Source organism: Phytophthora cinnamomi, assembly GCF_018691715.1.
Source record: "Phytophthora cinnamomi strain GKB4 chromosome Unknown Contig117, whole genome shotgun sequence".
NCBI classification, from domain to species: Eukaryota; Oomycota; class Peronosporomycetes; order Peronosporales; family Peronosporaceae; genus Phytophthora; species Phytophthora cinnamomi.
In genome coordinates this window covers 608,635-630,889 of record NW_027151050.1, presented here as the reverse complement: position 1 = coordinate 630,889, position 22,255 = coordinate 608,635, and the positions used below count along the sequence as shown (strand labels likewise).

At 54.2% G+C, this 22,255-nt stretch overlaps 7 protein-coding genes across 8 annotated transcripts; 3 read left to right on the top strand and 4 right to left on the bottom strand.

Moving 5' to 3' along the window:
• Nucleotides 1-476: 476 nt before the first annotated feature.
• Nucleotides 477-872, top strand: IUM83_10456 (uncharacterized protein; the record flags this gene model as incomplete). The annotated part of the gene is made up of 1 exon (XM_067934965.1): nucleotides 477-872. One exon carries the CDS (start codon nucleotides 477-479, stop codon nucleotides 870-872), a length of 396 nt encoding a protein of 131 aa, XP_067781423.1.
• Nucleotides 873-1,961: 1,089 nt separating this feature from the next.
• IUM83_10455 (uncharacterized protein) lies at nucleotides 1,962-3,001 on the bottom strand (the record flags this gene model as incomplete). Its single annotated transcript, XM_067934964.1, has 3 exons — nucleotides 1,962-1,968; nucleotides 2,020-2,649; nucleotides 2,760-3,001. 3 exons carry the CDS (start codon nucleotides 2,999-3,001, stop codon nucleotides 1,962-1,964), a joined length of 879 nt encoding a protein of 292 aa, XP_067781422.1.
• A 194-nt stretch (nucleotides 3,002-3,195) lies between these two features.
• Nucleotides 3,196-6,033, bottom strand: IUM83_10454 (PWWP domain; the record flags this gene model as incomplete). Of its 2 annotated transcripts, none has more annotated exons than XM_067934963.1 (9): nucleotides 3,196-3,515; nucleotides 3,585-3,689; nucleotides 3,752-4,021; nucleotides 4,107-4,237; nucleotides 4,309-4,358; nucleotides 4,453-4,564; nucleotides 4,659-5,377; nucleotides 5,506-5,828; nucleotides 5,994-6,033. In XM_067934963.1, 9 exons carry the CDS (start codon nucleotides 6,031-6,033, stop codon nucleotides 3,196-3,198), a joined length of 2,070 nt encoding a protein of 689 aa, XP_067781421.1. The 2 variants fall into 2 exon arrangements, with proteins under 2 accessions (XP_067781421.1, XP_067781420.1); XM_067934962.1 differs by having other exon boundaries at nucleotides 4,659-5,438; nucleotides 5,513-5,828.
• Nucleotides 6,034-6,214: 181 nt separating this feature from the next.
• IUM83_10453 (Phosphatidylinositol transfer protein SEC14) lies at nucleotides 6,215-8,228 on the top strand (the record flags this gene model as incomplete). Its single annotated transcript, XM_067934961.1, has 2 exons — nucleotides 6,215-6,968; nucleotides 7,063-8,228. 2 exons carry the CDS (start codon nucleotides 6,215-6,217, stop codon nucleotides 8,226-8,228), a joined length of 1,920 nt encoding a protein of 639 aa, XP_067781516.1.
• A 235-nt stretch (nucleotides 8,229-8,463) lies between these two features.
• IUM83_10452 (SEC1 family transporter SLY1) lies at nucleotides 8,464-10,826 on the bottom strand (the record flags this gene model as incomplete). The annotated part of the gene is made up of 7 exons (XM_067934960.1): nucleotides 8,464-8,670; nucleotides 8,742-9,698; nucleotides 9,769-9,813; nucleotides 9,889-10,152; nucleotides 10,241-10,559; nucleotides 10,629-10,701; nucleotides 10,781-10,826. 7 exons carry the CDS (start codon nucleotides 10,824-10,826, stop codon nucleotides 8,464-8,466), a joined length of 1,911 nt encoding a protein of 636 aa, XP_067781417.1.
• A 442-nt stretch (nucleotides 10,827-11,268) lies between these two features.
• On the bottom strand, nucleotides 11,269-12,387 carry IUM83_10451 (Membrane trafficking and cell signaling protein HRS; the record flags this gene model as incomplete). Its single annotated transcript, XM_067934959.1, has 1 exon — nucleotides 11,269-12,387. One exon carries the CDS (start codon nucleotides 12,385-12,387, stop codon nucleotides 11,269-11,271), a length of 1,119 nt encoding a protein of 372 aa, XP_067781447.1.
• A 1,624-nt stretch (nucleotides 12,388-14,011) lies between these two features.
• IUM83_10450 (uncharacterized protein) lies at nucleotides 14,012-14,734 on the top strand (the record flags this gene model as incomplete). Its single annotated transcript, XM_067934958.1, has 1 exon — nucleotides 14,012-14,734. One exon carries the CDS (start codon nucleotides 14,012-14,014, stop codon nucleotides 14,732-14,734), a length of 723 nt encoding a protein of 240 aa, XP_067781416.1.
• Nucleotides 14,735-22,255: the final 7,521 nt, after the last annotated feature.

The window sequence follows — 22,255 nt, the reverse complement described above, 5'->3', positions numbered from 1 at the left end:
CGCCGCCTTCCATGAACTCAAACACGACACAAAGGTCAGACAGCGAGTCCCAGGCGATTCCGACCAAAGAAACGATGCGCGGGTGGTCCATCGTAGCCGCCATCTTGGCTTCCGCCAGGAAGTTGTTCACTTGCTTGATGTCGGTGCGTGTAGCTGGGAGCAGCATTTTGACGGCGACCGACCGACCATGAAAGACCCCGGCGTACACTTCTCCGTATCCGCCCTGGCTGATGAGGTCTCGGACCTGGACCTTGTTGCGTGATATTCGCTTGGCGGTGATGATGTCGTCGCTCCACAACCCGGTCTGTCCGCGCACCATTCCCTGAGTCATTGTCAGGTCGCCTGAGGCTGCCGTAGTTGTTGGTCTTAAGTAGGAATCGTCTGCGGGTTTTCCTTGATTGTGTCGCTGATAAACAACGAAGAGTAGGCCACAGATTGCCAAGACAACAGCGATGCAGCCACAGGCAATTCCGACGATGACGCCGATGCTGACACCACTTCCAGATTCACTGGAAGTGGAGGTGTTGTTGTTTGTTCCCCCGCTTGAGTCTGACGCGGGAGACAAGCTCGAATCATTGCCTACGGTGCTGCCGCTGCTGTTCGTCACGTTTGTTGTTGGAGTTGCAGTCGTGATGGGCGATGTAGATCCACTGCTGGAACTTGTTGATGTGTGTGAAGGGGAGCTGGTGACTTGGTTTTTGCTGTTGTTGGTATTGGTTGAGCTTGCAGTGGTGCTGGTTGGGGTCGACGTGGTCGAAGGCGTGGTGGAGCTGCTGGAATTGGTACGTGTGCTCGATGTCGTAGGTGAATTAGTGGTACTAGCGGGAGTTGTTACGCCATTCCCTGTCGTCGAAGGACTAGAGGTGCTGTGACCAGTGCTGCTGCCGGTACTGCAGTCGATGCAATCACCCGAGTTGTTGCTGTCGGTGCTGCTACTCCCTGTGTTGTTGCCCCCAGTGCTGTTGGTACCTGCGTTACCCACAGGGGCAGTCGTGGAAGTGTCGCCAGCATCGGGTGAATTCCCACTCCCGTCGCTAGAAGCCAATCTGCGCGCAACCTTACCGCTGTACCATCTACGCGAGTTCACGCACAAGTGGGTCTTGAGCACTTCTGGGTCTGCAACTTCTGTTTTAGTCTGCGAGTCTTCCGAGCACGAACCTTCAGAAAACCACCGAATTGATGCGGATCCGTCTGCGTTTAGTTTGCCGATACTTGCGTTCGTACGCGGCAGATTCCCGGTGCCCACACACTTGTCAGACGCTGGTATTCCGAAGGCCGAAGAGAAACTTGTACACTGAGTGTTGCCGAATTGGAGCACTAGAACGTACGGCGAGTTGCCGAACCGGTCTCGCACCGAGTCGAAATAGTTGCTAGTGCACTCAATTGACACGACTCTGTTGCCTTCGAGGGAAGGAAGTTCGCTCACGCATCTCGACGACTCTCGCACATTCACGAAATACGGTGTGCCGTGGTGCGCAGCTCCAGCGTAGTACGACGTGATTGAGTACGTCGATGTTGCTGAGGTCGTTGAAAGGGATCCAAGTACATGTAGTAACAACAGTAGTCTGGACATCATTCTCGACCCACGTAGTCTAGCCGACCTGGGGTAATTGATCCAGTACGGTTGAACTAGAAGTGGGCCTTCCAGACGCGCCGTCTTCACCTACACGCCTTTGGAGTAAAGGCACTCTCCCACTTGGCGCCCTATGCTGAGTAGGCAACCGTGAAGAAGCATATGGGAGGTTCTGCCCCTCTGTCGTCACCGCCATTTTGGCCTATTCCAGCTGGAGGTCAAATTGTCCTCCAGCCTTCCTACCCGCTTCCGTTGCGACGCCATGGCATGCTAAGTCAATTCTGATGACTGGAACAAGAACATATTTGGTAAGAGTAAAATCACTGCAAACCTAAGTTGATGCGTAGTTCTGAATGACTATTAAAGTACGTACTCTATCAGTATGGCGTCAAACTCTCGTGCACCCTCCTCCTCCCGTTGTTGGCTGCATCTACGACGTGGACGACTCGAGCTTCATAGTCGAAATCGCAACAGCCGTCTCATCAACAGTCGCATCGGTAACAGATTTCTTCGTCACACTTTCCGTGCTAAGCGGAAGGTACCATTCCTCCAGCATGCCGGCCTTGTTCCGTGCCTCTGTATTGAAAGGGGGCTTCAACGTGCCCTTGTAATACTGCGGCACAATTTCGTGGAACTTGGCAATTGGATCATCGCCGTCCCGCTCACAGACGTATCGGAACCAGCGCACTCCGGCCCCAACGTGCGTCGTCTCCTCGTTGTAGTTCTTGTGAATGATTTTCAAGCTCACCTCGTCGCTAGCCTTCTCAAAGCGCTGGACAGCGTTCGGGAACACATCGAGTCCGCGTGCTTCATGAACAAGATGCACCACCGCCAAGCGTGCCAGAATGCTCTCGCGGGTCTCGTACGCTGCATCCCAAAGCCCTTCATGACCAGCTATGTCGCCGTAGAAACTACCCAGCTCTGTGAGACGATGCGCCCAACTGCTGAAGTGTTCTGCCTCCTCGCCAGCAATACGGACCCAGTCATCGTAGAATTCACGCGGCAGGTTGTGCGGCACAAAACGACACACCATATCCCACATGAGATCGATCGCGTAGCTCTCAGCGTGCGCCAGACTGTTCAATAAGTATAATGGAAGCAACACGGTGCATGATGGTTAGTTGGTCTCTTCCAAAGACAGCCTGCTGCAAGAATCATAGCAACACTCTTGATATTTGTCACTCACCTGTGCACAAAAGCCTTGCGGGACCCCTGCTTAGCCTTGTAAGCTGGAACGACCTCAACGTTGTCGGGGCGTGCCGGGTGGTCAGGCACGTTGTTCACGTCGTCGTCCTCATTGCACACGACCTTGATTTCGCCACTCTTCCATTGCGCCACGTACTCCGTCGTCTTCTCCGCCTTGGCAAAAGCGTCAGCCGTGGTCAGCACGTCCAGCGCACAGGCGAACAGCGTCCGGGTCTCCGTCATCTCGGTCTGCTTCGACTTGGACGAGTGGTCGAGATTTTTCCAGCCCTGCACTCGTTTCTGTACGTTTCGACATGGCTACACTCCTGAAGAAACAAGGCTTCAACGACCACGCAGACACTACATTGCATGAGCATTTTTTCCCCTACAATTCATCAACGTCGACGATAGAGCGCTGTGCTCTGTTCCAGAATTCATCATGGTTCTTGAAAGTTGAAAGCCTTCGGGTACAAGTCTCGGTACCATTGGCTTATCGAGAAGTTGTCGTTCACACTGAAGCCAAAGCTGCTGCGGGGTGAGTTCGATGACGATGGACTTGACGAGCGCTCCGAACTTGATCTGTTCTCGGGTTCATACCCCCACGAACGGCAGAAACGTTGGCTTGGTGACCGCGGGGACGGTCTTCGCTCTGAAGACCCTGTCGCCGACAAGTATCCAGAATATCGAGACTTCGCTGCCTCGAACGCGCGGAGCCTACTGTCGCTTGATGAAGCTGATGTCCAACGAGAAGATGTCCCTGCACGTATGAATAAATTCTCCATCAGCAAAGTGATCTCGTTTATACAACTATGAACACAATACGCACCGGTGGGGGCTGACCATCCATAACTCGGATGTTCAAGTCGCGTGATAGCGGCTTGTACCTCCGGCGAGTTCAGCAGGTCAGCCTTAATAGCATCGAACTCAGCACCTGCAAATATAAGCGGTGAGAAAGATGCTATAGCACAGGCATTGTACATGGAACTCACGTACGTGTGGTAACACTATCGATACCCTGAAGCTTTGAAATTCTGTCATCCAACGCGAGTTCCAGTCCCCGGATACCACACTGTGACTGTGCCGATCGTCTAGCAAGTGTTGCTGGTTCCCTAGACGAATTAGATCTGTTGGCTGTCTTATTTTCGCGCCGTGAATTCTTTCGGCTAACTTGAGCAGACTCCTTTGCAGGGACATCTTTTGATGAAGTTACATCTGGGGAGGTTTGTTCTGGGGGAGCCAGCGTAGGAAAGCGCACACGGGAGTCTGAAAGATCATCAAGACAACGTTAGAAAACAGATGCGTCACTTAAATGAATCAAAATCGACTGATACCAAGTCCAATGACTTACTCAAAGCATTGCATTTGCTGCGCAACTCTTCAGCCTTGGCAGATTTCTGAGCAAGCTCGGTGAGTTTGTCCTTCAGAGCATGCTCCACGCTGTGCAGCTTTTCGTCAGCCCGCAATGTGGCTTTGGTCAATCTAGCGAGGCTTTTAATTGGGCTGGCAGGTCCGTCGTCAGACTTTGAATCGCTTGACGCGCTCCTTCTTACCGCAACATGAGTATGTTTGACACGTTGAACAGTAGCTGTTTTCGTTTGGTCTGCAGCATAGAGTTAGACAAGAAAAGTGTTAGCATCTAACAGCGTTTGATGAAGCTACAACAATCAGTCAACATACAATACCCCCGTTGTTACCTTTTGGGGCACGTGGCTCTGGGCGCGTGGCATGACGAGCGCGAGAGGCTCGAGAAGTGCGATGATGAACTTGAGACGACTGAGCGGCGTGGTAATCATTCCGTGGCTTAACCTTCAGTAAAACCCGGGCGTACGGTGGAGTGTAAGGCGGTAAATTCGAAGTCGACCTTCTCGGCGTTTTTAGTACCTTCGGTGTTTTCCCGTACTTTCGGGTTGCAACATGAGGCACATTTGCAGGAGAGATCGACGTCGATACGCTTTTTGCGTCATTTTCTTCGATGCTACCAACGATGGGGTTACCATTTCGATGCTGTGTTGAGTTGTTTTCTCCAGTCTTGAAACGCGGCGATTTAGCCTTCCCAGCTCGACTGCTATCAGTGAGGTCAGAATTTTCCTCCTCATCGTTTGGCCTCGCTCTTTTCGATAGATTCTTCGGCTTTGGATTCACAACTCTCTCTTTCTGGGGCTCAGCGACAACAGGGTCGGAGCTTCGGGGCTCTTGCGTGGCAACAACCTGGTCATCTTTCCCGGCATCAGTTGTAGATCTACTTTCATCTTCCAGCTGCGAGTCATTGCGAGCTGTGTCTTTATTCGGACTCTTTTCCTCCACCGATTTTGATAACACCACGCCATTCCCATCGCGAGATTTGTTTACCTCGGCGAATATCGGCGTGTACGCATGCGCCGCCGCGTGATTAACTCTGTTATCAGCGAACCCGCGCAACCAGACCTCCTCGCCCATCTCCTTCCTCACTTCCTCCGTCGGTCTCGTAAATTCATGCTCAAACTGCACGGGCAGCGTGCCCTCTACGAACTCTGGAAAGTCCTCTCGCGCATCGCACCGGGCCAACCGCGCAGTGGAAAGCGCCATATTCTTGGACCGCGTCTCGCCCTTGCTCTTCTTCCTCCTCTTGGGCTTGGTCAGCTGCTTCCTCGTCTCCTCCTCTGACTGGAACGGCACGATTTTGCTTTTCTTCACCCAGCACCTGCACCAAAACAAAAACAGAAATATAGTAATTAAGTAGTCGAAAAAACAATTAAAAAAAACTGCACGCCCGACCGGCATCGCTCCGCGAAGTCGGCGTTGTCCAGGAAGTCCACGAGCAGCCTCTCCTCGAGCCGCAGGTTCTGAAGAGCGACGTCCGAGCCTGGCGCGCGCACCGTGAGCAGCGCCGGCCACCAGGGCCACGTGTCCAGCTTGGCCCAGCACTTGACGGCCCACGTGTGCGTGTGGAAGGGCGCGATGCGCGGGCTGTCGCGCGGCAGCAGCTCGTTGTACTCGTCGCCCCAGCAGTCGTACGTGACCTCCACCGTCTCGGCCGAGGGCAGACGCAGCACCTGCGCCACGTTCCAGATGCCGTCGCCGTCCACCACGTCTGCAACAACACAAAATACATTAAAGTAAAATACAATCAGGAGATGAAAAATCAGTCGTTATCCTTTACCGAACGAAAAGCCAAGCGCAGCATCAACAGAGAGAGAGAAGCACTTGAGGCGAGTATACAATACGCAAGTGCAACCAACTGCGCGTGTGCATTTACCTAGCCAGTCGCCCTCCTTGAGCTCCGGCGCCGCAGCCATCGCGCACTTCCAGCAGCCTGACGGGGTCAGGTCAGGTCAGTTTTTTTTTTAAATCGTCGAACTAAGTACGATTACGTGTATAAAATGTGTAGAGGTTGAATGTAGCCATATCGGCAGGAAATGGCTGCATGCGGCTCTTCAAGATGCGGGGCAGCGCAGAAGATCTTTTTCGGCGGAGACGATGGACGCGACGCGGGAGGAGGTGGGCGTGGCCACGACAGTGGGCGACGAGGACTCACGCGCGGGCCGCCACGGCAGCGCCGGGCTGTTCCTGTTCAAGAAGGAGGCGGACGCCGCCGAGGAGACGCCCGAGGACCTGGCGGCGCTGGAGGCGGAGCGCGCGGCCAACAAGAAGCTGGCGGACGCGCTGGCGGACGAGGAGCAGCGCCGCCGCGTGGAGGAGGACAAGGACCGCGAGGACGAGACGGCCGTCGTGCGCCAGATCAACGTGGAGCTCTCCATCTCGGCCGAGGAGCAGGAGCGCGAGCGCCGCGTGCACGAGCTCGAGATCGCCAAGGTGCAGGAAGAGATGGCGCGCCGCCGCAGCCAGGCCGAGGCCATCGAAGCCGCGGAGCAGGAGCGCACGCGCCGCATCTCCGAGGCCGAGGAGGTGCAGGTGCAGGACCTCAAGGAGCGCGTGTTCGCGCAGGAGCTGGCGGTTCAGGCCATGGAGAAGGAGCGGGTGAGGCGCCTCAGCCTCCCGGAACACCGCGAGCGAGCGCCGTCTGCGGTGGGGGCGACGGGCGAGGGACCTCCGGGGCTGGAGCGGTTCTACTCGTGCAAGAGTGTGGAGGGGGAGGAGGAAGAGGACGCGGCCCTGAGCGAGATCCCGGTCGTGCACGCGTCCGCGTCCAAGGTCCCGGTGGACGAGAACTCCGAGTGGCGCTGCTTTATTGCGTCCGAGGACGCGCAGGAGGAGAAGAATCAGCTGCATGGTACGCGCTAGCCAGGCTTTGGGGGTAAAGCTAGTTAACAAGCTGCTGACGGATTGGTTGTGCTTTTTGTTGCTGTTCTTGTGTGTGTTGATAGCTCTTCGCTTAAGCTTGGAGGAGGAGTTGAAGGTGGAACGACACGCCAAGTACGCGGAGCTGGTCGGCGACGTCCGCCTGCTCCGCTTTCTGCGCGGCCACAAGATGAACGTCTCGGTGGCTGCCACGAAGTACCGCGAGATGCTGGCTATGCGCCAGAAGCTCAACCTCGACGACATTCGCGACGACATCGTCAGCAACAACATGGAACCCGATGAGTTCCCTCATTTCCAGAAGATTATCCCGCATCTTCCGTTCCTAGATACGTACGACATCTTCTCTGCTGCTGATGGTCACGTGTTTTACTTTGAAATGACGGGCTACGCCGACTTCCACAAACTGCTGACCGAGGTGACTGAAGACGAGTGGCAAACGTTCTTCCTCTATTCGATGGAGTACCGTGCACTGAAGCTCGACCAGCTCAGTCGTCAGAATGAACGGCTGGTGCAAACTATTCAAGTTCGTGATCTCTCAGGCTTCTCCATCGCTCGTTTCAACCCGAAGCTGCTCGGGCGCTTGAAGCCACTTGTCTCAATCGCCACGAAATGCTACCCCGAATCAATGCACAAGATGCTCGTGCTGCACGCACCTTGGATATTCGACAAGGTCTGGACTGGCGTCAAGTCAATGCTCCAGGAAACTCAGTTGCGTAAGGTGCACATGGAAGGCAACTCGCTCGAGCGATTGTTGGATCTTGCAGGCAGCCGAGACAAGTTGCCGAAGCTACTCGGTGGGCGAAGCACCACGCATGCCATCCCCCAAACCGGGTTCCTTGGCCGTAATTCATTTTTGCTGCTATGTGAAGATGGAGCGACTGAGGCGGATATCAAGGCAGGTGGCACATTGCAATTGCCGTTCCGCATGAGTGCCAACGACACGCTTTGCTGGGAGTACGTGGTGAAAGAGCGAGATATCGCTTTCGCGGTGAAGTTCCGCACACAGGGTATTGGTGGTGCTGAGGAAAGCGAAAAGGTTGCACCCGAACGTGTTTCAAGTGGAGCCCCCATCTCTAGCTCCTTCACGGCAACAGAAGACGGCACGGTGGTGCTGTCGTGGGACAACTCGTTCTCATGGGCACGCGGAAAAACCATAGCGTATAAGGCTAAGGTCGTGAAGTCGACGCACGACTTCTCCTCACTCGATATCAGCGGGAACGACTGCGTCTGAGGCGAAGGAACCATGCAGAGAGAGCGTGAACAAGCTTGTATTTTTCATATGTACATGTAGTGCAGATCGCCGAATCACCGCATCCTGAGCAAGACACGGATAATACAAAGGCAACATCATTGCGGAAGATACGAAATAAGCCGTAACACGTTCAAGTGGCTTACGGTATCGTTGACTTTAGTGTTCTCTCCGGCCCACTTCGTGCGGCCATAACGACTGCATCTAGTTTTAAGGCCTATGCACCGATTGAGCCGAGCTGATGCAAAAACGCCTCTGGATTAAGTAGCTCCGTGGTGCCATACCAGATCGATCGTGGTGGCTGCTGTCCCTTGGCGTATGCCAACAGATTCTGATACTCGTTGTAGTTGCCGCCACCGATCATAAATACCATCACCTCACGGAAAGGCGATCGCTGTCGGGGCACGTCGCCATTCGCCTTGATCTGTGAGCGCAAAACATAGAGCACAGCGTTACACAAAGATGAAAAGCATTATTGCTGCACTGTAACATTACCTTCGGGTCCAAGTACAAAAAGCTTTCGTCCTCTGTGTTCGGCTTCATCTCGCAAATCGCATCCGTGACGCGAGTGACATGCAGCTTCTTGTTCTCCGGCAGGAAGTTTTTGAAATTTGCAGCAGCCTGGGCCAGGAAACCTTGAGCCAGACCCTTGAATTTGCTCATGTTCACACCACCATCGGGTCCTGCACCACTTTCGGACTGCAGGTTTGCTCCAACGCTAGCACGTCGCTGGAAAGCCGAGTGCTTTCTGAGGAACTTCCACGCTTGAAGATACGCTTCTGGCTGCTCTGACGCTGTGGCACATTGCTGGTAGGCGTTCTCGAACTCCGCCATTTCCGCCCCACTCGCACCGCTCGACAGGAAGTAAATCATTAGCAGACGCATCTTGTCTGCCAGTGTACCTATTTCCGTGCTCGACAGCAGCTGCAATACCTCAGCCTTGTCAACATGCGAGCCATCGATGAGCTTTTGCTCGAGCATCGAGTACGACGGAATGTGGCGCTTCGTAACGCCCTCAAATGCTGCGTGGAAAATGTTCGTGTGGACTTCCAACATTTTCTTCTTCTCTACAAGTGCTGGCAGCGTGTCGACAGCAGCAACAAGATCTTTGGTTCCATTCATCAGTGCGTCACTGCCACCCGTCTGGGCTCGAATTTGCTCTTCCTTCCGCGTAACTTGCTTCATCTCCTCTTCATTGGCGTCAATTGCGTCCGGGAACAAGCTACCAGCATGTGTCTCAAAGAACTTGTCGCTTGTTACGTCCAAGTCGTACGTGCGCTCTACCGATCGACCATCATCGCCACCGTCCTCGCCACCTGAGGTCTTCACACTCACTTTGACGCGGTTCATCTGAATGGTGAGAATATCATCGACTAGTGCCTGATATGTCGACGGGTGATACAAACTTGACGCAATATCTTCATTGCGGTCCATGATGATAAGTACTGGACGCTGCACACACGTACACAAATTAGTTGTTCAGTTATAAGTTTAGCACGTCCGCGGTATGGAGCGGGCATACCTGGAAGTTGGACGAGTTCTCCGTGAAGACACCATTCCTCGCATTCTTCAGTCAATAAAAAAGTTAGATGCAGCTCTGACTATCATAAAACGAAGGAAAACAAATCTCCACGATCCGTACCAGGTGCTGTCGAATCGTGGAGCTAAGCTGCTCAGCCACCATTCTCGACGGTCCATCGTTATTCGGGCAGCGAATCACCGGCACGCTTCCGGTAGTGGCAAGCACGGAGAAAAGCCCCTTAACGATCGCGCCCATGGACTGCTCAATCTGCGTGTCCGCCACATGCGGGTCGTTGTACGCCCGGTAGCTTTCCGGCAGGTTGAGCGAGAACAGACTCGGCTCAAGCGACACAAAGTTCGTGTACTGGTCGTACACCTTCGCAATCTAACACAAAAGCAAAAACAAACAAAAAAATACAACAAGTCACAACCACAATTCCAGTATCTAACCTGCAACGCCAGCCACCACGTACCATGCTGGTGCAGCCAGCCTCCACCGACGCCCGGGCCAAGTACTCGAGTGACTCGCGGCTCAGCGGGTAGGCGAAGTTGAGGTGCACGGAGCTGTAGAGCTCCTTGGCGCAGTCCGAGACGACGCGCTCCAGGTTCTCGCGCGTGGGCTCCACGAAGTAGATGGCGGGGACGTCCGGGATGGCGTCGCGCTCGGTGTCCAGCAGCATGTGCAGCGTCACGCCCTTCTTGCGCAGCTCGTGCAGCTTGAGGATGGGCGAGATGATGTCGCGGCAGAAGCGGTCGTACACCAGCACCTTCCACTGGTCGCCCCAGCGGTCGCTGCGCAGGCACACACAGCGTCAGACTCAGGGTCGTGGATACTATGTATGTGCTGCTGCATGGACGTACGCGGAGTCCTGGGCGGCGTCCGCGAAGCCGCCGGCGCTCTCCGAGTTAAAGTCCAGCATGCGCAGCAGGTTCTCTGCGAGAGGAGGAGAGCCAATACGGGGTTAGAGAGGGAGGCGGAGTGCAGGGGGAGCAGAGGAGGGGCGCACACGCACCGCGCTGCTTCTCCTGGAGCGACAGCGTCGCCGCCGGGGTCATCATCTTGGCCGACGTCGAGCGTGGACACGTATGTGCGATAGTAAATGCGAAGATTGCCCTGGAGGTACATATTATATAACCTTGAATGGATTAAGTACGATGCGGAGGGTAACCTGGGTACGGACTGAAATGATTGTGTCGATGTGGCAATCATTTCAGGCCGCATATTGAAGCTGCCGATCATGGGTTTCATGCATGCCGTGACGACACCTTCCAGCCTGGCCTTGCGTGCTGGAGCGGTCTGCACCGAGCTAGGCGAGGCAGTAAGCATGTGCGTACTTCAAAATATATATTCCCACGCAGGTGTACGTTAACATTAAGGTTGGATGCGAGCTGGCTGCTCTGCCTAGGCGCGATTATATTCTGGCGCCTCGCCATCCTCGAGCACGAGGGCAAAACTCCGGGCACGCACGTGATCCGGTGTCCATGAAGGAGACCGGGACGTTTATGTGCAGAGGGACATGGCCGAGCTGAGGCGCACGGTCTCCTCGACTGCAGAGACTTTCTTTAGCGTCGCCTCCAGCATCTCGGCCACCTTGGAGTACATGGCGTTGTCCTGCTCCGCGGCGGGGTTGCTGCCGGTGCTGCACTTGCTCGCGGTGGTCGGGTCGGCCGCGCTCTTGAAGCGCAGCTTGCACGTGCCCTTGGAGTGCTTCAGGAAGCGCATGATGGACGCGAACGACGTGTTCACGACGGACGCGCCGTTGATGTTCTTGAGCACGTCGCCGACCGCGAGCGCCTCGACGCCCAGCACGTCGCTGCGGGACGAGAAACCTTTTATCCTGGCCCCCATCTCCTTCACCGCCGGCTCCAGCACGATGCCGAACCGGTCGCTCGGGTTCCACAGCACTGACGTCAGGCCTTCGGCGCTGCCGGAGGAGGAGAAGGCGCTCGAGAACGAGCTGCGGTACGTCGAGCCGGAGGACGACGTGCTGTTCACGCGGATGTCTACACTCAGCTGGTGTAGTTGGGAAAGTAGTTCCTTGAGCTGCAAGGAAATAGTGCTCGAGTCCACGGGGTCCATCGACGAGGACACGGTGGACAGCTTCCTCGTCTTCACGAGCATGGGGATGTCGTCGTCCTCCTCGTCCTCGCTCTGGTTGTTGCCGCCGCCGCCGCCGCTGCTGCTGACGCTGGTCAGGTCGTCCGTGGACGCCGACCGCGCGTGCAGTTTGGACACGGCGCGGGCGCCGGCCTTGCGGATGACGTCGATGGAGAAGCTCGGCAGGCCGTTGGCGATGGCCAGGTCCACGGGGTAGCGGCCGCCGCCGTCCTTGGCCAGCGCCGCCTGCGGGTAAACGTCCAGCAGCGCGCTGAGCAGCACGCCGGGCGCCTTGGCCTTGATGGCCACGTGCAGCGGCAGCATGCCCGACAGGTTCTCGAGCTGGCAGGCGCCCGGGAAGGCACGCAGCAGCGCCGCGATGACGTCCAGCCCCACCGAGGGCTCCGTGCACGCCCAGTGCAGCGGCAGCATGCCGAAGTCGTCCTGCGCCTGCGCGAGCGCGGCGTTGCTCTCCACGAGCCGCAGCACCTCGTCCCAGTCGCCCTGCTCCGCGAGCTCCAGCACGCGTGCGCGTTGGCGTCCATTGTTGCGTGTACTGCCTTGCAGCCTTGCCGTGCGACTCTGTATGCAGTCTGGCCTCCGCGCTCGAAGGAATACTGGGCACTGCCAGCTGAACTGCGCGGATAGAATCGGCCGACTGGGGCCATGTATGGGGATCAGGGCGGATCAAAATCTAGTCCCACTCCGCTAATTTGCAAGCCAATATTCCGGCACACGTCGTAATCAGACTTTCTGGGGGAGCTCTGCCATCGCCTGCTCCTGCCCGCATTGTGAACTGCGTCGTGCCAGTCGCGAGCGTTGGCAGCACTGCCTTCGCCATGTGAAAGGCTCGCTGACGCGCTGCGGCGTCAGGGTTCGTGGTGCAGGGCATGCCAATTCGGGCCGGCGCAGCCCAAGATGACTGCCGTGGCGCTGGGATCTGCGACAGCTGAGAGCGTGCCGCCAGCGTCGACGCGCGGATCACCGCGATAGCGGCCCCGCTCAGGTTTGAGGAAAGCGCCGTGGGCGCCGAGCAAGCGGCGTTGGTGGGTGGCACTGAGAAAGGCACAGTGCTGCTGCTGGACGGCGCTCAATACATTTTAGTGTCGGCGGCGAATAAGCCAGCTGACCCCAGTATTATACCATTCGCCGCACTTCAACTGCCGTTTCAGCACTTCAGCTTCAGGTTCTTACAGCTTGACACATTTTTACGACACGTAATTACGGGCTGATCGAGCCAATCAGGGACGGGCACCGGCAGCCACTCGTTGGGCTCAAAAAATGGCTCGCACCTTCTTGCAGCCTTCATTTCCTTTTTCGAGCTCGCAGCGACGAGGTGTCGTCGTCGTGTACTGCTGCTCAGTTCTGGTGCTGGCCTTGCATGTTTCTCCTACGTTGAGCAAATGATAATTTTCAATCAGCTACTCTGAAAGAGGTTTAGTCGCCTCGCGCAAGAAATGTTAGATAAAGGTTTATGATGCTCACGAACCACTGCATTCTGCATTCGCCGCCTGCTAAAACGCAAGCCCTAGGCGTCGTTGGCCAGGCCACACAGTTGATTTACTTCACCACCACAACATGCCTCGCTTCGACGATTAGTTTTTGCTGCCCGAACCATTTCGTTGAGCTCTCGATCCTACGAAAGGTGGTCCGTTACGTCGACCAGATCGTGTTCGTGGCAGGACCGCAAAGCGGTTGCAGTCGGAATCGGTCAAGCAAACACGAGTGACGAGCGCAGTGGTGGGCATGTTGTTTTAGACTAAAGCCTTTAGTCCACAGGAGCTCTAGGGCCCAGACAGCGTGCTCATCCTGCGGCAGCATGTTGCCAATAGCTCGCGGACACATCACTTGTATCGGCCGGCCAAGGGATGGCTGCCCGCTGGCGTGCCCGGCGTACCAGGTATCGGGTACCGGCGAGCCGGAGCCGAGCCAATCGCGGGCAAAATCCAAAATTTTTGGCGCTCGTGGAAAAAATTTCGAGACCTAATCGCCGCTCATTTCGACTAAAGCAGCCAATCGCAGCGCGCAGAACGTTCCGTTGCTGGAGTTGGCTACTTTTCGCGAAAAACGCGTCGGTACGCACTTGAGGTTACCTTGGCCAAACGCCAAGACGTTGGCTGGCGCACTGCTGGGCCCACCCCACAGCATGAAGCGCGAGCGATCCCCGAGCGTGTCCTCCCTGCCCTGCCTGAACGCCGGCCGCGGGATCGACGTCTGCCGCCCGCAGCGCCGCCAGCCCGATGCCGCCACGCACAAGCGCCTGCGCGGCCGCAGCAGCGCCGCGTCCTTCAGCAAGCCGCGCAGCAACATCAGCTACAGCAGCAGCACCAGCAGCAGCATTGGCATCACTGTGACCTGCCAGCCGGCGCCGATCACGCCGACGTCGACGAGCGCGTCGCCGCCCGCGACGCTGATGCAGTTCGCCGACTTCTTCGTGGACCCGTCGGCCGTGTCGCCCGCCGAGGCCGTGAGCCTCGCGGAGGAGATGGCGGCGGACTTCTACAGCGAGGTGTCCATCATGTACGACATGCTGTCGGACATCAAGACGCCCACCGCCGAGGGCCGCGCCGTGGACGAGCTCATGCGCCGCATGCATAACTTATTGGGCGCAGCGAACGGCCTCGCCTCGCGCGGCGGCGGCCTGGCGACGCAGATCAGCAACGTGCGCGGACTCTACAACGGCCTCATCCGCGTGTTCGTCTTCCTGTATCAGCGCTACTACCGCGCGTTCGTGGTGCTGGAGGTGGGCGAGCTGCTGGCCGCGTGCTGGCAGCGTCTGCTGGCCTTCGTGGTCGAGTACCGCATCCTGGACGAAGTGTTCGTCCGCAAGGTATACGACCACGTCGCGCAGATCGTTGGCTCCGGCTGAAGAAAATCAGGTCCGCAGCGGCAGCCAGCCCCGGGGTCAGACGAGCGGCGGCAGCCACGCCTCAGCTGCAGCGTCCGATGTGAGTCGTGTTCATAGTTGGTGTCAGGACTCAGCTGCGGCTTCCAGCCCCAAAGTATAAAATAAAGCGTGTTATCATTAATCCTTCGTCACCTCCGGCCCCTATTGCTTTGCATCGCTGCCCCTGTGGTCTCGTCAATCTTGGCGCCTGCGTTCGTCTGCATGGAGCAGATGATACGCTCAATTTTTAGAGGGTGCTATTTTTGCCACCCATACAAACTCGCAGTCCCAAGCGAAATAGAGTGGGTGCCCTTTCTCTCCGAACAGCACTCGGCGCTCAAAGCGTGCGCGTCGTCCTCTTCCTCTCGGGACCTGGCGCTGTTCTCGGGCCCGAGCGCCATACATCCATATATACAGTATACTTGTATCTGTTTCTTCCAGGATGAAGATATACGTCTTGGTTTGCATGCCAAGTAGAGGATAAACACCACCATTCTACGGATCACCTCCCGCACTCGTGGTTGGAGTAGGAATACATTATCGACTTTTGGAACTTAGCCTCAGCAGAGACGCGTCAAAACTATTGTTAAAGAACATCGGTTATTTATTTTTTGGGATGCCTTTTTGCCGAGCGCGCCGCTGACGCGCGCCAGGACGTGCAGTACACACGGTATCCGGTATCTCCGCCACGCGGCGAGCGATTGGCACCCGGAGCTCGATTTCGCGGAGTTCTTGCACAACCACTTGCGATTATAATGGTGAATAATACGCTTCTTTCAGGGAGTATTCGAGTTGCTCATACCCCAAATGTACGCGCATGGAAAAACGTGGATATCGTTACCGCTCCTGATACTCAGCTCGTCGCCTTGGCTCAGTGGCATCATTGCTGCGAGCAACGTATACGAAACTCCACCCACAGAAATACCGACGTCGTAGCTTGAACGGTACTTCCTCTCATTCTTGAGGAGCCAAACATTTTGGTGAAAATCCTCGTGCGAAACGTGAACAATGCCGTACACCACATATACATCACTTCGGGATATACTCACGCTATTGCTACCTTCGGTCACTACGACATCAGCAGAGTCGACCTGCTTCCAGCAAATGTTTCCGCTGTTATCCTTCCGCATGGCCTCCAGTAAAACGATGCTCCGCTGTCTTAACTCTTCATCGAGTTGTCCTAGCTTGGTTTGCTGTTCACGGATCAGTGCATGCAATTGTTCGACATCGCTACCCTGCAGCTAGTTCAGATCCTCTCGCAGCCGTCCAATCTCAGTTGTCTGGGTGTTCATTTCCTCGCGCAGCCGGTTCACCTCAATCTCTTTGTCGTGCAACTTCTGCTCCAAATCGTAGACTCTCTCCACAGATCCAGGAACAAGAGTGAACTCGTACACAGCCACCCACGACGAGAAATGCGGGTTGATCTGATAGCGCAGTTCCATTGAACAGCTCCACTTGCCAATGCTGTCAATTTTCGGCCATTGAGCTCACCACCCAGTAGCTCACAGAACAACTAGGAAGGAAAATACAAAATCATGCAGCGGTTAGTTTTTCGAACATACTTTTTCGTCCATTTCCTGACGTAATCAACAGCACTGGCCCCAGGAATACTGTTGTGGGGTTTCACAAAGTCGTCTTGGTCCAAGTCACCGAGATACCTGTGAAACTTCGCATCAGCTTACCAACACAAATCGAGTCAAAGACAGCTACATGTAACATCCTACCATTATTTCTTCGACCCTGATTCTGCCATCCAAATACTTAAACGCTCATTCTTCAGTGTGAGGGCATAGCGATATGTCGGTGCAGGAGGTGGGGTAAATAGAGCAACTCCCTCCACTTCAATGTCGGTCGTTGCTTCCATCGTGCAAGGTAACGAGGAGGTCGGAGATGTCGCGAAGTGATCCAACTGCCAGGTCTAACTGGGACAGGTAGAGCGAAAAGAGAATTCGAGGAATTACATATTGCTGCCCTCCTCGAGTGGTTAGAAAAAAGATGATTTTATGATGCCATGACACCTCGAGTAAGCAGTGTTCTCCTGTTCTCCTTTCGAGCGCTCCTTCGAAGTAGATCGAGATCTGCTTGCTATCTACACAATTATCCCCTTAGTAAGTCTACGTGGCCAATACTTGAATAAAAACGTCATAAACTCGCGCGCAGCAGCAACTTGAGTCCGGAGCCAGTTCTCCAGGTTCTTGAATGACTCATCACCGACGTGTCTAATATGATCATCGGCTGGAAATTACCTGATTCGCCTCCCGTCAACCCCCCCCCCCCAGCTCAGCGGCGTGGTGCTGCCGATTGGAGCGCTTGAGCATTGAACGGGCCTTGCCGATTGCGACGACGATCCAATTGCGGCGACGGAAGTTAACCGGGAGCCCCTGACGCAGCATGCCGTAGCAGCCGAGGACGAGATTGTAGATCCTAGGCTCGTCCGGTAGCGTGAATGGTCCAAACTCGGGAGGGGGGAGACGTTGGACGGCAAGGGTATTGGCAAGGAGCACCATCGGATCCGACAATCAGCCGACCTTGAATTTGGCGAGCGAGGACTTGATAATGTCGGCCTTGATTGTGACGATCGAGGCGTCGTTTGTGGACGAGCGCTTTGGTGAGCGAGACTTGCTTGCCTGGAAAACAAATGGCCTTGTGAAGACTTGGCGATGCCGAACTTCGACAGCAGCTTGCCTTCGAAGGCACTTTCAGTGAGAGCCTCCAATGCACCTTCGACGGCAGTGGTTTAGTGATTGTAGAGTCATTACGTACCAAGAATACGGTAAATGCTCTAGCAAGAACAACATGTTAGATCTATACGGGTTAGATAACAGTTAGTTAGTTAGAGTATTAATATTTTGAGCTAACATGTTAATGTACCGGAGACCACAAGATATTTGTCCGACCCACAATTTTTGTCCGACGTGTAAAAAGTCAAATACTATAGATTTTCAAAGGTACAACCGTAACTTTATGCTAAAACTTGCACGAAAAAGCTAATTTTTATTCCGTCTTGTTAATGACAAATGCACCGGTGTCCGAGCGTGGGCCGACTGGAATGAGCCCAGCCTTGACGAAACCACGTCGAATCACATCGACCGGCACAGATTCCCACGCAGCAACCACGATGTCTGTGATAAGACTGCGTCGCTGCGTGGGATTGGTGCAAAAATCGTTATCTACATGGTACCTCACATACATTTCCCTAGTAAAGTGCTTGAACACACGCATTACCGCGACATCCATCGGCTGGGAAAGGCCTGTGATGCCAGGAGGGATGAACTCAGGTTCCGTACAGCAGGCTGCGAGCGATGCTCGCGTTGAAGCCATCTTGTGGACCTTCAAGCTGTCGAGCAGAAGCACTGATGGGCCACAGACCGATGGCCTCCACACCTATCATACAAATTGTAAGTCATACAGTAGGCACCGACACTGAAATAAAATCACGAACCTCTTGGATCCACTCCTCCATGACGTGCTGGTCGCAATACGCGTTCGCCTGCACCGTGAGCACTACCTTGTCCGAGCGGTGGGCAGGATGACGCTCGAGCTCGGCTTGGACGTGGTAGCCAGGTTCGCCCTTGAACACGACTAACGGGGGCAGCTTACGCCCCGTAGCCGACGCACACAGAAACACGGAGGCTCGGAACGAGTTCGCTGACATAGCTAATCAATACAAAAATTGATTTAAAGTAGTACACTGCGCATTTAAATGGTTAGAGACTTACATTGGACAACGTCAACATGACGTTCGCCCCGAAAAGAGATCGTGGTGCTCGGGTTCATGTCGATGTAAATCGACGTTTGGTCCATATTGTATACATAGTTGTACTTATCGTCACCAGCCGTGATGGACACGACACTGTTTATCTCAAACGCGTAGCGCATGGCGCACCCGAACGCGTCGGCCACCAACTGGTTCATACAAATATCAACATAAAATATCAGTACTGTAAATAAAATCGAGCACACGCTGGCACAGTACCTGTAGCTCCTCGCGCTGCTTGACGCCGCGGTGGTTGATGCGGCGAATGGACAGCTTGTTGCGGTCTCGAAACCGCCGCAAGTACTCGTAGGCAGCGCGCTGAGTGCGCTCACCTAACAGCCGCGGCTCAAACCACGCGCCCATGACTAGCAAACACTGGCTCGTCACGCATCTTGCTCTATTTTTTCTCATTTGATGCACCCATTCTAGCAACCTACAATAAACAGATCAAAGGTCAGTTAACTCATAGCCGTACAGTAGGATGTGACGAACTTGCCTCCTCTCCATATCAGGATACAGTATCGACGGCCCTCGTCGTGCGGCGCTGCGAACGAATTTACGCGAGGGCGGAGCAGCCGCGATCGCAGACGCAGCTTTTCGCCAGCGCAACAGCGTGCGCGGCGACACCTTGTACTCAGCCGCCACGTCGGCGAGGCTGCTGTCGTTCGCAACGGCATCTTCGCTCGCGGCGATGGCCTGCATACAGTAGAGTAGATGATTAGACGTGGTGCATGCGTCTCGTTTCGCGGGTGAACTCACCTTCGCCTTAACGCTGTTCTTTTGGCGGGGGCCTCCTACCATCCTGCAAATAACTGAATGGTGGCCGCGTGGCCAACAACGAATTAGTGGCGACGATGCAGTGCTCCCGCGCGCTGAATGACAGTTTTTACCATACTTTTTACGTTGTAATTTATGTTTTTACGATCGGACAAATATTTCGTGGTCTCCGGTAGCGTTAGAGGATAAGGATGTTACAGCTGAGGTCGACGAACTAACATTGATTGCACTGGAGAAAGTCGACACATTCAAGCTGCAAGCATATTTCCAAAGTTTGTTTATACATTTTTCTGGTAAAACTTGTTGGTTTTTAACCTTTACTCCCCACAGAGCCCACGCGTGGGCTCCACAGCCCACGCGTGGGCCCACCTATAAATATTTGTTTAGAAGCTACTGCAAATACCTAGTGTACGTAGTTCGTTTAAAAATAGAGAGGAAGGTCTGAGCTATCCAGCGCTTTTTTTTTCGGTCACAAACGAAGCTGTCTTCATGGTAAAACTCGTTGTGGGAAATCGTGTTCAAGGAAAGTCTAAAGGGACACTGGGCAAGGAGTGTGTCGTTCTGTCGATCAACAACAGCAAACGCCAGCCATGGTACAGCGTTCAGTGGGGCGATGGATCAGTACAGGCAGTGTCGGCGCGTGCAATACAGCTACTACAGTCCCTCCATAGCGATGCAGCCACGCGAATCAGCCTACGGCGTCTCTAGAGTCGATGACCGCTTTACTGTTAGCTGGTGCTGATTCGGGGCTTGGCTCGGGTGACTGGTCATCTTCTGAGTCGGAATCGTCTTCAGAGGAGGAGGAAGATGAAGAAGATAGCGTAGATGTTACGTCTACGATGGTCTCTGGTATTTCAAACGACGGAAAAGTACTTGCCCACAACCGCATCTGGGAATTTTGCTCCGACCTTCTTGTCGACCCTGCAACGCTGCAACGCAAGCGCAAAACTTTTTTTCGTTGGCCATCGACGCTAGCGTTAGGAGGAAAAACCTTCGCCAAATATTTCTACTTGATGTACCCGTGGTCAACTATACAAACAACTCTACAGCACACGAATACCAGGTTGGTGGAGCGTAAGCAGCGCCCAATTGCTGAAGGCGACTTGTTTCGCTTTCTAGGAGTTCGTCTTGCGATGACAGTCGAGCCACGACGCGGTCCCTTGCGGACCTACTGGGAAAAAACAGTCCCTGAGGGCATGGTTGGCACAGCCGCTAACTTTGGCGAGCGCTACTGCATTACCCGACATGCCTTTGAAAATATTTCGACCGCGCTCTCTTTTTCCGATGATGTACCGTCAGATGACCCATTGAAATCTATTAGGCCGCTGATAGATGGATTTAATTCACGCCGTCGCGATGTAGTATCACCCGGGGAGATTATTTGCGTGGACGAGTGCATGAGCGCCATGCAGGGAAAAGAAGGTAAATACTGCCATGATGGCATACCTCACAAAACAAAAATCCCAAGAAAGCCAGAAGGCGTGGGTGCTGAACTCAAAGCTATAGCTGATGGTGATTCGGGCGTGCTATTGGGACTAGATTTGATGGAGGGAGCTGAGCGCCAACGTCAGAAGCCATACCACGCGTTGTTTGGCGAGGGCACAGCGATTGTACTTCTGCTTTCTGAAGTTTACAAAGGTAGCGGGCGTACCGTTGTTGCAGACAGTGCGTTTGCTTCGGTTAAAACCCTTGTGCAACTTGAAAATCTTTGCGGCCTTTACTTCATGGGAATGGTCAAAACAGCATCTCGGGAGTATCCGAAAAATTATATGACGAAGTGGTTTGGCACTGAGCCCGCTCGCGGGTCATTTAAGATGCTATAGAGCGTCTTAGCGGAACAATCTTGCGTGCTCAGCGCAAATGCAGTATTTGCGGGCGGAAGGCCTCATTTTACTGCTCTGGGTGCTCGGACCCACTGCAGAACAATTTCTTTGGTGTTTGTGGCCTGAAGACAGGTCGGGACTGCCACTCGCTCCATTTAGACACTACATTGGGCTAACTAGTAGCCTCTAAATACTCTCTCTAATACATTTTCTTTTGCATTTAACTAATCCGCTATAGCCCACCCGTGGGATATTTGCCGATCCCACGCGTGGGCTTTCAAGCTGGGTAGTAAAGGTTAAAAATGCAATTAGGTTGTTCGTTTTATATTGGGTTAAATTAATGGGGAAATTCCAAATAACGTTCGTAATTTTGAACCGATTCCAAAACAGTAATCACCACTGTAGAAGGCTGCGGGCACCAAACCGTTTGGTCCAAACGTAAAACTCGAATAACAAGCACACAGATCGAATGCTCACCGCTATAATTCTTCTACAATGCCTTCGGTAAGATGGCGCGCAGCCTTCGTGAGATCAAGGTACCGTTCTAAAAACTACACGTCAGGAAGCTGACAAAGCGCTTGCCGACGGTACGTCGACGCTGTTGACAGCGACAACGATGAAGACGTAATCATGGTAGGAGAGGAGAGTTTGCGGTTGCAGGGTGCTCGCTCAGCGCCCTACTACTCCATCTCACAGAGGTTCTCTCTCCTTTAGTTTACACCTTTTGTAGTATGTATGCAAAATGTACCTTGTATACAATACCACGCAATGGTATCGCTGCAAAATGTACTCGTAGCAAGGTGACGGACCGGCACGTCAACACAATCGCAGTGGTATGCATTTGAATGTACTCTAAGTTTTCCTCTGGTCTAAGTGTTCCGTGGCTGGCTGGCTACCGGCGAACGGTAATTTTACGATATTTATTAGCGCGATCTCCCGTTAAATACGCCTGACGGACGTACATATACATTATTAAGACCCCCGATTTGGTTGGACACTTTTTGCAATATCTAGGCTTCTAGGCCGAGTTAGGAGCTGCTACTTTGCTATGTTATCTCTATTATGCGTGCGGAGACGCCACTCGTTTTAACAACTTAGATTTCAATGTATCTGGCACGGCTGGTATACAAAATCAAGGTTTTGGCG